This window comes from Bos javanicus, chromosome 7 (genome assembly GCF_032452875.1).
Source record: "Bos javanicus breed banteng chromosome 7, ARS-OSU_banteng_1.0, whole genome shotgun sequence".
Classification (NCBI taxonomy): Eukaryota; Metazoa; Chordata; class Mammalia; order Artiodactyla; family Bovidae; genus Bos; species Bos javanicus.
In genome coordinates this window covers 28,747,127-28,763,304 of record NC_083874.1, presented here as the reverse complement: position 1 = coordinate 28,763,304, position 16,178 = coordinate 28,747,127, and the positions used below count along the sequence as shown (strand labels likewise).

The following is a 16,178-nucleotide window of genomic DNA, read 5'->3' as shown; positions in this document are numbered from 1 at the left end:
GAGGGGAGAGAAAGGGAGAAGTTGCCCAGGTGCCTGAAGATGGTCCACGCCCCAGGCCAGCCCCCATGACACTGTATATCCCTTCCACCCTTCCCCCATAAGACCTCTCTGCCCTACATTACATTTGCCTATTTTGCTTAAGTTACCTCGAACAGGTTTGTGCCACTTACAGCTTACAAATCCTCGACTAAGGCAAGGTGGCATTAGCAGGCAGGGGTACGCAGGTGAGCCTGCCAAGCATGGAGGGAGCCTCAGGCCCTCGGAGCCCTCACGAGGAGTGGGACAGAGATACGTGGCCTTCTGGGAGAATGTCGCATTTATATTCAGCGCAAGTTCATCAGCTTCCATCACTAGACGACAAGAGGGAAGTCCCTTCAGCTGGCCCTGGGTATGCTGCTTGGTCGCCTACATGACTTGAGCCTGCCTCACCCACCAGAGTCAGTCACAGGAACCCGGCTGGGCCCCGAGACTATCACACGGGGATTTCAGAAGTTGCGTGAGGCCCCTCGAGATAGTTACCATTACAGGTAGCGGGGCTCTCCTAGGCTGCAGGGCACTTTCCGCCTCTGACCCTAGCGCTCAATGACTGGACAACCAAGACTCCAGGTGAGGGGCAGAAATGAGTCACCTCAACTCACCAACTCTGGGCACATCTGGTTGTGTGGTCCGAGGGCCTCTGGGAGCTCCTGGCTGGGGACTTCTCACCCCAGCCTGGGGGCAGCACGGACCAGGAGACAGTCTGGTCTCCAGCTGCTGCCATCCTTTATTATTTGTCCCTGTATCTCATCACCGAGGGTACAGTGGGGGTTTTGGGGTGGGTGGCAGACACACAGGTACCTGGGGACTTCTGAGGCTGAGCACAACACAGTGGCAAGTTTACGAGCTTTGGTCACAGAGTCCCCAAGCAAACACTCATCTGTGCACCAGATCTTCGCAGTTGGCCAAAGGTCCGTAGGGTCCTCTGTGCCCAGCTCTGTAGACTCCTGGCTGATGCATAGAAGAAAGGGCCGTGCCACGCTGCTGAGGGGCTGTGAGCCCAGCGTCTGAGCTTTCAACTGCCTGGGAAACACCAGGCCCTTAGGAGGAACGCAGAAGATGTTTCCCAAACAAATTCTGCCTCCTATGCGGTTCACCCACTTTCAAAATTCCTTCTCTGGAAGGAATCTGGTCACTAGATCTGCGAGTGCAGCTCTAGCCCATCCCCCATCAAGTCAGGGTGTCCATCCTCCAAGGGTCAGCAGGTTAGCTCATGCACACTGGGGCCCAGGGAGGGTTGGTGGCAGGTCAGAACACTGGGTCAATTCCTTTGTCTTCTTCCTCACCAAGTGTTCTACTCTCTGCAATAGGAGAGGTGGGTGGAGGCAAAGCAGACCACGCCTCGTGCAGTACAGGACCAGCTGGGACCACTGGGCCGCCTAGGAGTTACCACCTACCCCTGCCCTTCCAGAAGGCACAGGACTCTCTTCAGAAGCAGACAGGCTTCTTCTCAACCGAAATTCTTCAGTAACCCTAAGTCAAAGACGCCAAGCTCCGGACTGATTTCTCTTTCCCAAAGAACCTTCCTTTTTCTTGGAAGGGTTAAGAGTCACCCTGTGTCAGGGGGCTCTTGAGCTTTCCCTTGGAACACCAGTGCCTGAGGCATGCCCTTTCTAACCCGCCAGCCCCCTTACCATACCTCTCCCCACCCCCACTGTGTCTCTGTTCCAGTATGAATGGTCCTGAGCTCCTCATTTCTCTCTGGAGTGCAGTCAGCTTGCCTGGGGACAAGGTAGGTTCCTGTCAATCCTTATAAGCTATAAATTCCAAGGAACTTGGGCAAGAAAAAAGGACAATATAACTGTGTGTGTGTGTGTGTGTGTGTGTGTGTGTGTGTGTGTGTTTTAGGGGAGGCAGTGAAGACAGGCATCTATTTTTGCCACCAGTAAAGCCCTACTTGGCAGGTTTCTAAGTCCGTTCTCTTGTTTGGGATGCTTAGTGTAGCCCATAACCCGAGTTCCTCAATTCTGTCCAGCCACCAGACTCTCTAGGGGAGATTCAGTTACTCCCAAGGGTGCCTCTGAGTTTTGCTTAAGTACAAACAACCGCCTGCCTCATCCTGCCCACCCACACCATCCTGTATGCAGACCTACACCTTGGAAGAGCCGGAGAGGATGCCAGGAGAATTTATCAAGTGCCACTGGGCCTCACGAAACGTTCATTCTCACATTTACCTCCTCCTTCTTTCCCCTCACGGAACTCCGGTTCTAAACCATGTCACCCCACTGTGCCCATGCATGATCCCAGGGCCCGTTCTCACCCTTCTTAGCTTCAGAAGGTCTTGACAATCTCATGTTCTTGTCCATGATGATTTAGGAGAATGTGACCCAGTTCTGGCCAAGGAGACATGAGGGGATGTCTGTCAGAGGCATCCAAGAAAAGTTTCTTCCCTCCTAAGAGAGAGACAGACTCGGTCCTGTCCCCTGGACATTGTTGCCTCTGGATGGGGCTCCTCGAATTCTCATGGCCATCAGAGGAGGGACAAAACAAGACAAAGCAACGAGTGGTGCAGAGAAGCAGAACCAGCAGTATGGAGGGCTCTGCTTGGAGCTCACCCTGCTCTCTGCTTCATGTTATGGAAAAAAACACTTTTCCTTGTGGTTTAAAGGCTGTCTGAGCCACGGTTTCTATCACACGAAGCTGAAAACATCCAACTTCACCACCATCCTACTAGAGATGCCCTCCTCTCCATGACTGTGCTAAGAGGTCACCCCTGCTAGGCTAGGGACTGTACCTCTCTTCCACTGGCTAATGATCAGTCTAGAAATAGATCCTACAAAATTTGAGATCTGATCTAGAAGCAGGGGGTGGGTAGTTGGACTACCTTCTCTGGAGAGTGATGGGGAGATGGGACCACCTTCTGTGTCCAACCTGTAGCCCTTTAATGACTGCATGGTGCCCAGGGTGCCCTTGGGCCCCTGACCCTGCCACCCTTATTAGGAAGAATTTTTGAATCAAACAGCATGACCAGCCCCCAACAAGGCCTGCTGAGGCCAAGAAAAAGTCTAAGCAATTTTTTTAAAGGCTTCCACAACATTAAAATAAAGTAATTCCAATAAAGGATTATAGAAATTATAGTTAAAATGTTTACATTCTGCAAATGTAAATATGTTTCACATATCCCCACTCCCTAATAAAATGTACTAGAAAAGGATCTGGTTATGGGAAGTGAGTTTAGAGTTGTGGTTTTAAGGTCTTCCTTTTCTAATCTTTTCAGAAGCCCTCTGGGACAGTAAGCACATCATTTGGAGCTGATTAAAGGTCTGAATTGGAGATCCTTTGTGAGACTCTATGATGGTCTCTTCCAGAATCAAAAAATCATCCACTTGCCCCAGCAACCAGTCAGCCAAGCACCCATTGCCGCCAAGCCCAACTCTTTCATTCTGAGCTTCTAGTTATCAGATGTAGGTGGTAGAGGATTCCCTGTGGCAAGGGCCATCATGACAGCCAGAAAAAAGGTTAAGATTTTTGACAATTTCTGCCAGCTGTATGCTGAGGCCCCTCCAGGCTTCCAGGATCTGGGTCTGGGTTGCCTCCCTGGCTCCAGAAGTCTCCACAAGCATTTGTCTCATAGCAAACTAGAGACAAAGGCTATGCTTCTCTCACTGGCCCCTCTGAAAGTAATACATAGGCTAGCTTTTGTTAAGGGATTGGTAAAGAATCCACCTGTAATGCAGAAGACCCCAGTTCAATTCCTGGGTCAGAAAGGTCTGCTGGAGAAGGGACAGGCTACCCACTCCAGTATTCTTGGGCTTCCTTTGTGGCTCAGTTGGTAAAGAATCTGCCTGCAGTGTGGGAGACCTGGGTTTGACCCCTGGGTTGGGAAGATCCCCTGGAGAAGGGAAAGGCTACCCACTCCAGAATTCTGGCCTGGAGAATTCCAGAGACTCTATAGTTCATGGGGTCAAAAGAATCGGACACGACTGAGCGACTTTTCACAGCTTTTGTTAATTACCTAGGGACTTTAGGATCCCTTTTCTGAAGCAGCATATAGTAGTCATAAAGCCAGACCATCACTTACACAGTGATTCTATCACAAGTTTTATGTCTGTGCCTAAGTTTCCTCAACTCTAAATGGGGATAGTAATTGGTTGTCATGAGCATTAAGTGAATTGTTTTATGTGATGTGTTTAGGAACAGTGTCTAAGGCACACTAAATCCTATGTAAATGCTAGCTGTTATTATTCACTGTGTTACGTTTTCTACCCAGGCGTAAAGGAAATGTGTTGGGTGGATGGCAGGGAGAACAATGACCTCCCAGAGAAGTCCACTTCCTAATCCTTACAACCTGTGACTATGTTGAGTTGCATGGCAAAGGGAAAACTAAGACTGAAAATGGAATTAAGGTTGCTAATCCACTGACCTTGAAATGAGGAGATTATCCTGGATTATCTGGGTGGACCCAATTTAATCAGGGATCCTTGTAAGAGGGAGGCAGGAGAGGAAGCAAAGCTGTGATGACACAAAGTTTAAAAAAAAAAAAAAAACTCCACAAATCAAAAGAAAGATGAGTCAATAAATAATGATTTTGGTTTCTCAACTTTTCTGACTAAAGGAATAATGGTTGCTTTAAAACACTGAAGGTAAATAAAATAACTTCTGAATTTTCTAATAATGGGAAGTACAGTTCCATGTTAAGTTTCCTGGCTTGAAAATGAGGGGTTTCTGATACCCTTGAAAGATACAAGGTCACGATTCCATCACTCAAGATCTCAGTTTCTCAGAGGGATGCCAAACTTACTTTATTTTGTGTGTTAACTTTGATCCATTTTTAGCAGCTGCCTGGAGAGCTGGGCTGAGAACTCGGTGGGATCTCACCCATGTGAAGCTGGGGCGTTGGAATGATTAGTCATTTCTGCTATGGACCCAGGTAAGGGGTCTGGCCCCACATGTACCCGCTACTCACTGTTCCCTGAGAATGACCGCAGGTGGGGCAGGCCACCATACACCTGACCAGAAACCTGGACTGTGAACTGGACCACACTCGCGGGCATCGTCTGTGTCTTGTGTTCACGATGGCCCTGGAGAGCTTTATTTCCTCTCAATTTCCAGGTATGTCATGTTTCCTTTCATTTTATTTTCTAATGTCTGAGTTAAAAAAAAAAATCTTCACTGAAATGTATAGTGCATCTGGAAAGCTCCCTAAGTGTATTTCTGTACATGAATCAAATGGTACTCCTTGTAGGAAGGAAATCTGAGTTCAATCCCAGCAACCTCTTAAGAATGACTCCTTTCTCCAGGTTTTCTAACTGGAATGTCTTTACTCCAGGGAAAAATAATATGTATTTTAGAGAGCTGGTGTGAGGATTTTTAACAACATACATAAAGTGCATTTTCCAATTTGAGGTGCTATGAGTCAAATTCAGCCCTCAGACATGGGTTTTAGATTGAATTCATTTTTAGTCTATAAAATCTACTAATTATTAGGTTAAAACCTAGATCATCCAACTCTGTTTTTAGAAGATCGGGCCCATGTTGGTCAAGTGAGCACCCCCACTACACTTTCATGAGATTACCAGGCATCACAGCTGGCTTTTATATCTTCTAAAGAAACAGAAAACAAGAAGGCACAGTAGTCTATCTGTGGGAGAGGAGGTGGGCAGGAGATCTGAATTTCACATGACCAGCTGGCTGTCACAGTCTGGGGTGGGGTGGTTCGAAGTTGCTACTGACATCGGGAGGGTAGAGCCTAGCTCAACACCCTACAATGTGCACAGTTCCACCCCTAACAAAGAACATGTCCGCCAACTGTCCAAAATGTCCATAGTGCCAAGGCTGGGAACCCCTGCTTTGGAGAGTGATTCCGTTAAGAAAAATAAGAAACTATGATGGAGGCACTGCTAATAGTGGGTTTCACTCTGTTTTCTCTCCTAAAGTTAACTGAAAGCAAACAACATTTATGACTCAAGCTTCTGCAGGAAGCAGGGAATGGATGACTGTGGTTAGTGACAAAAACAGTAATAAATGGCTTTGCCTGTCTTGTCTCTTTCAGAGTCAGGGAGGGAATGAAATGGACCAGTAATTATCATTTAAACTGCTGTTTTATCCTGTATCAATCAGAGCTATTCATTCTGGTTACTCTCAGACCCTTGGGCTGAAACCACACTAAATCAGGGTCACAGTCAGGGTGAATACATAAGGCCAGCCTTTTTACTCAGTAAGTGCTAATGACCTGGGCTGAACATCAATGGCAAGTTTCCATGAAAAAGCCATCTGAGATCCTAATCTAGGAACAAATGGTTCTATATGGAGCCTATTACCTTGTTTTTAATATTCTGCATTCGCTGGGACCACAGCTGTAAACAACTCTTCAGTCTCATTTCTCCATGAAGTTAATTTGCACTGTGTTAGCACTGCAGGCGTTTTGCATATGTTCAGGACAAGTTGATATGAGCAGGCCTGGAATGAATAATGTTTAGTAAAATCAATAAACCCTATTATTAGTCACTAAGGGGAATGATTTTATGTCTATAAAAGTAAAACAATTAGAACCGTATTAATGGCAGATTCATCATAGTAATATAATAGAGCCAAGTAGGCTTGTCTTTTGGGAATCTTTAATTTACCATTCAGTCCTGACTATGTACTCAGCCAGAGAAATGGCACACATAATATAAACAAGCCCTGGCCTTTGGCGATTCATGTTGTCATCAGCAGGGACAGCACTGTAACAGTAAGAGGAAGAAACAAAACTTCATTCAGTGACTAATGGAAACCAGTCATGAATAATGTTCCAGTAAGAGCCTGCGGGGAGAGTCTATTCAAGTTGCAATGTGCCTTTGGTCATATACATCTTTGTATTTATCAGGACTCCTCGGCACTCCTGTTTATCACAGTAGAAGAGTTAAGCACGGTCTGATGTCCATGTTTATATCCTATCTATTTAGGCACCTAACTAAAAGTATAATTAAAAGCCTATGTGATAAGCATATATCTACTCCTGTATAGCTCAGGTGAGATGAGCTTCCATATGATTTTTATTATTACTAAAGGCAGGAGAATCACCAGGAATCCACAGTATTCCCCAGCCACTACCAGGAACATGATAATGCAGCTGGTGAAGATGTAAGTTGACCTTAGTTCTGGTTCTGTGTCGACAGTGAATTGTTCAGTCAGTTCTAGAACTGAGGCAACATGTAGGCAACCAAAAGTCACACTTCAAATGATATTCTGAACAGAGAAATCACACTTGTTTAACTAAAATAAGACAAATTACATTAGGTCTTCAAGGGTACATCAAGATGTGGTCTAAGAACTGAAAAAATTTGATAAATTTAAAGAATGAGGAAAAATAGGTGAAATCCTCTGAAGCATAGGGATAAAACACCATAAAAAATGTTGGATGATATTCATAGCAAAAACCATTTTCAGGTGACTTCCAAAAATAAAGCAAGTATTTTTGATTGCAAATATCTATACATATGCGACGCAAAAGCCCCTCAGTAGAACTAACCGAAATACAACAAGACAAAATCTGTCAGCTTAGGAAACCAAGGGATAGAACCATCATTAGCAATTACAGTAAAATCATTAAAACTTACAGCTGGGATGAAGCATCAACCAGTCCAAACACATGATACACACCCCCACTTTTAGGGCTTTGGCTTCGTGTTTGCATCTCACTGCAGCGCTTTCCCCCAGAGATGCACATGGCTGCTTCCTCATCTCCTTGAGAGAGATTTTCCTGATCACTCTATTCGTAAACACCCACAAATCCCTCATGCCCACTTCCAGACTTTGTTTTTCTCCAGGGCATTTATCAACCATCTAACATACTCCGCATATTACTTACATACTTTATTATGCTTACCCAGACCTACTAGAAAATGCAAACAGGAATTTTGTTCATGGCTGTAACCCAGCACCTGTACAGTGCCTGGGATAAGGTAGGTGCTCAGACAGAATCTGCTGAGAAGGGAGAGAGAAAGGGAAGGAGGGAAGCAAAGAAAGGAAAAAAAGTGAGGAAGCAGTTAATTCTGTATATTCAGCATAATGTATGCCAGTAAAACATTCTAATGACAAGTCAATCAAATGGCTAGCTGACTAACTTTTCATACATTTTACATACTGTTCACATATCCACAAGACTAACATCTTTGGAATTATCATTCCATACCACATAAACCTGAAATCTGTAGTGATACTACATTTCATGTTTAGAGTAAATACCCAATAAAGATACATATATGCACTGAATTAAATCCACTATTTGGCTGTTAAACTTGGGTATCATATAAGAAAAGTTAATATCTCTGTACTATATCTTAACACACTGGACCTTCATAGATATTAAGGAACTGTTCTTTGAAAATAAGAATTATTATCAGCCAGCTAGAAATAATATGAGACAGACAAGAAGCCATTATATATATATAAAAAAAAAACCTTTTTAATTCTGATTGCCAAATTATTTAAGGCAGGTATAAAAAAGGAAAGCATTCAATATACATTTTACATAAAATAAACTAGATTACAGCATAAAACAAGTAACCAGGCAATGGCGTTAAAGTCTCTCTCTTCTAAAACTGGATAATTGTAAACATTAAAAAAACAAAAAAAACAAAAAACTGCAGGACTATTCAAGTAATAGAACAATCACAGATGTCTCTGGTATGCAGGCTATTGGGTTATTTGCCATTCAAGATTATCAAAAATGACACCTCATTATTCACAGATGCTCATTATTTCCCCACTTTAATCTTTACATTATATACAACACAGTTTTTGTGGTACTGGCAACCCCATGCCTTCCAAAAGTATTTTCTCCACAATACACAAGTACGAACAGTGACTACAGGAACATTTTACACTGATGCATCTTAACAGGAGCCACCATATAGACATCTAAATTGTACCAAAGTGTCATCATCACAGTTAGCCTTTCTGAGGGGTTCATGGGAATTATATGAAGGATATGCAAGGTTCAGGCACACTGATACATAACATTATTTATTTACAATTGAAAAGCAAAAGCAAAAAAAAAAAGAAAGTAAGCAGCCTTCTGAGGCTAACACTTTCCAACTTGACAAATACATTTTTTATCTCCTTTACTGAGTGGTTTGCGACTTGGCAGCAGACCCTGTGTGTGCGAGCCTGGTTACTGATACAAAAAGTAAAGAATATATATATATATATATATGTATATATACATATATGTATACGTATATATATATAAAACAGAAGTTTAATTACAGCAACATTTGTTACTCTGTGATAAAATCTGTAATTTACAAAAATGAAATGACTGGTTTTTGCCTGCCATTAAGGCATTTCAAATTAACACCATGGAACTGATGTCTGTATAAGCGCTTCCCCATGTGATCCAGTCACATGACAACGTACATTTCCAATCTTGTTATTCTCTGCAAAAGAAAAGAAAACCTTAGCAAATGTTCCATCCACATTTGACACTGAGAATAAGAAAACTGTAAGACCAACAGACTTATTTAAATTCTGTTCAATTCAAGGACTTCAATCCCAGAGAAAGTGAATGAACACAAGGGTAATGATATACAACATGAAAAATAAATTATTTTCCTTTTTAAAACAACTTGAGCAGTAACTGAAAATATCAAAGAACAAACATCACTTTAGCACTATGACAGTAAACTCCTTCAGTTGCAACTTCATTTTTAAACAAAATAAAACAAAGGGAGTTAGAGTGAATTGTTTTAACAAGCATTGAAGACAACTTAAGAACTGTTAAAGAAACAGATCAGTTAATTACTAATGTACATATATAAAACCTATAAAAATGAGGTTCACAGTATAGAAGCTGCATCTGAAATACGGTGACATAGTAAGTACATTCACTACAACAATATCAAACCCTTAGGAGCTAAGGTTTTGGTCTAAAAAGCCTACACTTGTTTCCTCCCACCCATTACGACGTCTCTATCTAGAAAGCTGATTCCAAATACGTACCTTCTTTGTGCAGGAAACATTCCCGATGCAGATGCCTGTGCAGCCACCTGCTGAGAGGCAACGAGGGCAGCAGAGGTCAGGCCTAATGGGGGAAAAATGCAGGGTTTCTGTGACTTTCAGAAAGGTTAAGAGTAGATGCAGGTCCAATGGTGAAAGGTTGCGGACCAGGGAGTAGCAATCTGGCCTTTGTAAACACACACACACACACACACACACACACACACACACACGAAATGTTTCATGTAGCAAGGACAGAATACAAACTGCTCAGTCTAACCAGAATCCATCTCTTCACTGAATACTCTGTGGTTTTCTTAATAGCTATTCAAAGAGAATACAGCATTCCATCTCTCTGGCTCTGCATGGTGCTAAATGGTTTGCACGCATTTCTGAATAGGAAGCCCAGGAGAAATAATAGGTACCAGGTAACAACAGGAATCAAAAGTCACAGTGAATTATAGGAGCGCCACTCTATTTGCTTAGAATACAATACTTTCATAATAACTTTTATCACTTTAACGTTTTCCCCAGTGACTGAACACAATGCATCCCATAAGGTACATGGAATCACTGAATTGAACTTAGAAACAGTCTTAACTTTCACCCTGCAAGAGCAGGGGAGCAGTAAGAGAATATAATAGATCCAAATGGCATGAAGTTGCCTAATAGGAAATTCTTTTAAATTCTATAGAAAACAATCATGGAAAAAAGATAGAGGAAATAAAAGTAAACCCTGAGGAAATGACTCCTTCTATGTTCTCTATGGTTTCTTTAACACCACTATTTGACACCAAGTAACATGGAATGAATAAATTAAAATGACCCTTTCACATTTGGACAGCACTTCCTACTTTTGGAAATACCTTCAAATGTATTATCTCGTATTCAGACAGCAGAGTAAGAAGGAACCTGGCAAACAGATACTTGTCCACAGTTCAATCTGTGCCCTTTCAAAATTCCTACGTGGAAGCCTTAACCCCCAAAGTGACTGTATTTGGACCTATACAGGAAGTAATTAAGGTTAAATGAGGTCCTAGGGGTAAGGCCCTGATCTTGAAGGATTAGTGTCCCTTAAGAAGAGATAGTAACTCTCTTCCCCCCACCTCCTGGTCCCCCAAGAAGTCACAGGAACACATAAGCAAGATGGTGACCATCTACAAGCCAAGAGGAGAGCTCTCTCACCAGAAATCAACCATGCTGGCACCCTGGTATCAGACTATCAGCCTCCAGAACTATGAGGAAATACATTTCTGTCGTTTAAAGCCATAAAGACTATGGTATTCTGTTACTGCAGTCAAAGCTAAGACAGCAAGGTCCTAGCAAGTGCTCTACTGGTAAAGATATTGCCCCTCCCTGCCCAGGCCATGAGCTGACAGAGCTAGGACAATCTGCTAAAACACCACGAACTGTCTGTGGTTCCTCATGTCAGTGCTATGGCTTTTAAAAATGTTTCTCCTCTTTACTCCACGTTTCAATAGCAAAGGGCTGGAAGTCTCAGGATTAGGTTATAAAGAGTGTTGACCCTGACCGCATGACTCCCTTTACTTCCTTGGGAAAAGGAGCAACTTGGAGGCCTGAAGAGATCAAGGGAAGTCATTTCACCAAAGCCTCCCACCATCCCTCCCTGTCTTCTACACTTTTCCTGAAGCAGCTATCTGATCTTCTGATTGTTATATTTGGTGCCCCAGACACTGCCCACCACCAATAACATCAATAAGTGACAATTATTAAGTGGTAGCCACTTCACGTCTCATCAAAACACACAGAGATGTGGGAATACCCTTAGCTGTGTCCCAAGGATATACCAGGAAAGAAGTGTTAAAATTCCACCCCAGAGCTAATTAACTCAAAGCTCAACCTTTTCATTTGAAGACAAGAAAGGCAGTTTTGGAAACTGTTTTTCAAAGCAGGATGAATAAAGGCACAAGGAGAATGGAGCTGCTGACCTTGGAAAGGGTCGTACTGCCCAGGGATGAGTGGGTACCCCATGCCCACGTGGGTGTGGTGGTGAGTATGCAGGTGCCGCTGGCCAAAGGGGGAGTGGCGGTCCCGCTCCCTCTCGGCTTCCCGCTCCCGCTCAGCTGAGGCCTTTTCCACAGGCTGCAAAAGAAAAGACAGAGATTCCCCCCTTAATCCTTTGAGCAACAATTTGGAGGGGCGTAGTAAACCTCCCTGGTCCCTTCAGCAGTGGGTACTCCTAATATTAAACAAGTAAATACACAGACTCTTAGAAATTCTTTATTAATGGTAAATCATTTCAAAAGACATGCATTTCAACTGGAATTAAGCCAACACTATAGTCCTGCTCTGAGCCAAAGCAATATCAACATTTTCCTCAAATGAGTGAAATAAGAGGACTTCTCTATTCCCATTCATAATTGCAGGTTTAGAATTGACCCAATTTCTTTCTAAAAACAAGTTTCACATAGGGATGAAGGAGAAGAAGGTGTTGCAGAGACTTCTTTAAGGTCAAGTTTTCTGATGACTATTCTATTTTAACTACATTTTCTGAGGAGAATGTATCTCACAATTTTAAACCTATCTTTATATTGAGCTCCATTGAGAACATACATCCTAATATTATATATTACATCAATATCAAGCGCATGAAACCATTGCCCTGTGCCTCTGGAAGAATTCCAAAATCTTTCCATCTTTGAACACTCAGAGAAGTTCCAGTCCTCTAAAATCATAATTTGACTGAGGATCCTGTGTTTCTGAGACATTTTTTACTCATTTGAACTTAATCAGCCTTTCACTAAAGCTCTTTTTCTTACTTGAAAAAAAAACTTTATACTAGGAGTGCTCACAGTTAAAAGATGCATAAATCATTTTCTTTTAAGCTTCTTTTGAGTTTCAGGACACAAGCAGATACACATCACAAAGCCTATATTTAATCTTTCCAACCTTCTTTTTTCTAGACCCAAACTACCACATCCTTTGTATTTTCTCTCTTCCCAATAGTCTCTGGGACTTTCTTTGCAGGGGGTGGGGAAGCAGAGCCATCTTTCACAAAGACATATGTCTGAATCACCTTAGCAGAGTTACAGGGATGTGTGGAGGAGTCAATGTCGAAGCATAATGGATGCAGTCAACACTCTTTAGCCAAGCGGCTCAGCAGCACATGAGTGCATCAGAAGTATTCTGCACCGAAGGTTGGTTCCTATGAATTTCAATGTCTGGCTGACTAGCATCCTCCTGGGTAAGCAAGGTAACAGATTTTCCAACAGAAGAGGCTGCTACTACCATACATGCTTTAACATTTTTTCCCCTCGTGTGTGAAAGCATCTTATTTTAAACATGCCATTCTTTCCTTATTAGGAAACAACACAAAACAAAACAGCATTCTTAAATCACAGCTGGGTTCCAAAGCCATTTATATTTCAAGACTGTTCTCTCGCTTGTCCCCTTTCCCCTTAAAACACAGTGCTTTTAAGTGACAACAAAAGGAAGCTTACAGCAGGAGACTTGCTGCGGTATTGGTTGGCATGCTGCTGGAGCAAATCCAGTGCTTTCGATTCAGTGGCTGTTTTCGTGTTGATGCTAGGGCTGGTATTGACTTTCTCTGCCTCTTCTCTCCCTGACATCTTCCCATAAACAGGATAATGAAATCCTGGAGAGAGATAGGCCCCTGCAGACACACAACAAATGCCACATCAAGTTACGAACGACATCTTTAAACAAAAACAACAAACCATTTGGGTTACATGAATTTGGGATAAGAGTCGGAGATCTTAAAATAGGGAATATTCCATTAAGAATGGGCTATATCGTCTTTAAACTGTATCGAGGTTCTCCGATTCTCTTCTCCCAGTTAACCCATCCTGATGATCAGAGGTTCTAAAAGAGAACGAGCTTACAGCCATTTCATCTGTTTACATGTGCAATTAAGACAAAAGAACAATAACTGTAATGATTATGACAGTAAGTGTTCAGAATGTATTCCTAGGCAATAAAATATCTGTCAGTCTCATAGCTACAGCAGACCATCAGATCCTATGGAAACTACAGCTAGTTCGACATTTCATCTAAAAACAAATCTGCCATTAATTCCATTTCACCTTAGGGACGTCTTTAAATAGCATTAAAAACAAGCCACACAATGTCACTCTTGAAGACTCTAATTTACCCAGAGTTTTAAAACAGCTAGTACTTGAACACAGCCTCTTCCCTCCAATACAGTGAGAACCCATGACACGTACCAGGGTAACTGTGCATTAGGACGGGAGAAACAGCCCGGTATGCAGGGTGGCTGGGGTCATACATCTGCGGGTAAGGATAAGCATGCAAGTACTGTATGTAGGACTGATGCTGACTCATGGGCGAGGAGACAGCCACTCTGGTTCCCCGAGAGTCCTTCCAGTTCACGGGAGTCTTCCGATCATCGTTTTTCAGTTTGCCCTCATCCAAGGACTGAGAATCAGGACGTTTGGCCTCTTTGGGCTCCTCTTTGATGCTTGTTAATGATACAGGAAGGCTGGGCACACCACTCTCTTTGTTGGGGGTTTTTCTGGGACTATCCTCTTTTAATTTCTTTTCTCTATCAAGTTCTTCTGACTTTTGTGGATCCAAGTATTTGGGTTGGTATACATAATGATGCCATGTCCTTGTATCTGGATCCTGGTTTTGGAAAAAAGACTTATTAAAATAAAATTAACATTTTTAAGAAAAACTCATTCATCACCATGAAAGCACTATTACTATTACTTCTAATACTGAGGTAACATTTATTTATACGCTTACACTGTGAGCTTTACTGCCTCCTTTTACGAAGGAATGATGTCTAAGGCTGGCATGATTAATAATCTCTTTTACAGAAGACAAAAGCAAAGCTCTTAAAGCTCAAGTAATATCAGGGTCACAATGCTGCCCAGTTTGTGGAGCTGGGCTTCAAAACTTAGCTTGGCTGGAATTCAGAGCTGGGGTGTTAATGTTAATTCTTAACATTAAATAACACCCTCAGACATACTCAATCTAACTCTCGTTTTTCCCTTACTATCTTACATAGGTAAAAAGAATATAAAAAACTCAAGCTGATAATATTAAGTTTTACCTACTGTTTAAGTTTTAATATAGCTTAAGTAATTGTTATCAATTAACATCATTTAGAGGGGGAAACTCTTGGTTTCCTAATACACTTTCTTCATCTACTGTAGCCAAGGCTGAATAGAAACCAGATCGGTTCATTAATCCAAACAAAATTAAAAAGGAACACCACACATTATGGCTTTACTATAGTAAACAAAGGCATCCATAACATGCACCCCCCCCGCCCCTCCAATTGCACAGTTCTAATGCAGCCCTGTGGTGTCACAGCCTGATTCGACTCCAGAAGCGGAGAAACTGAGGGCCTTTAAAATGACCTTTGTGGCTCCCCTGCAACCCATCCCATTCACGCTACAAACCCACTGGGGGCTTAGGGGCAGAAAAGCATGAAGAAAGGATTCTGTTGCTCTGGTTCACTGCGGACCTCTATATGCCCCCTCTAAGTGAGGGCTGGGGTGCTGGGAAATACCAGAATTAATACTTCTGGGACTACAGTTGAGTCAGGATGTCTGAATCGTGACAGAAAATGCTAGCACATGTGTGGTTTCACGGTGACCGATTTTCAGGTGTCGGCACATTTCACCTCAAGCTGGCCGACCGCGGGGCTCTGGGATGACTTCCCGAGGCCCATCCCCCTAGCTCCTCACTCCTCACAAGCGAGAGGCACTGAACCCTGCTTTGAGGCCCTTCATGTAGCGCAAAAAACAGAAGTCTAGACGCCTCAAGACACTCCAAGTTTCATCAAAAAGATAAGTAGGAAATGTGAATTTAAGGACCCTGTCTTAATATCCCCAGAAGATGCCAAAATAAATTTGAAAATGTAAAAGAACAAATTATTTGAGTTCTCAGACTCAGAATCTTGGAGTTAGAGGGACCTCAGCCACCACAGGGTAGAATTCCCTCACTCTGGACTCAGTAAGACAATAAGGGACTTCATCAGAGTCAGTCAGTGGCAGGGAACATGAATCTGCAAAGCACATAGCCAAGATTCTTTTTCCTACACAACATGACAAGGAAATAGTGAGCAATGTACATTTCAGAGGTACACAAGAAATCCTGAGAGAATCACTTAAAACACTTTTCAAGAGAAGAGAAATCCAGCCTAAGGAACCCTTGGTTGATTTCCTGTGAAGAACTCTAACCAGATCAAGACCAGCCATGTACAAGTCTCA

The 16,178-nt window shown here is 42.7% G+C and overlaps 1 protein-coding gene across 3 annotated transcripts in view; it reads right to left on the bottom strand.

The window, feature by feature from the left end:
* Positions 1-7,818: 7,818 nt before the first annotated feature.
* Positions 7,819-16,178, bottom strand: part of ZNF608 (zinc finger protein 608) — a 109,106-nt gene continuing 100,746 nt past the window's right edge. For all 3 annotated transcript variants that reach the window (XM_061422930.1, XM_061422931.1, XM_061422929.1), the window contains 5 exons: positions 14,163-14,580; positions 13,419-13,591; positions 11,907-12,060; positions 9,961-10,042; positions 7,819-9,398 (listed from right to left, as the gene is read on the bottom strand). In XM_061422930.1, the coding sequence (XP_061278914.1) occupies positions 9,392-9,398; positions 9,961-10,042; positions 11,907-12,060; positions 13,419-13,591; positions 14,163-14,580 (834 nt within the window). In that variant the 3' untranslated portion in view covers positions 7,819-9,391. The remainder of the gene's footprint in view (positions 9,399-9,960; positions 10,043-11,906; positions 12,061-13,418; positions 13,592-14,162; positions 14,581-16,178) is intronic.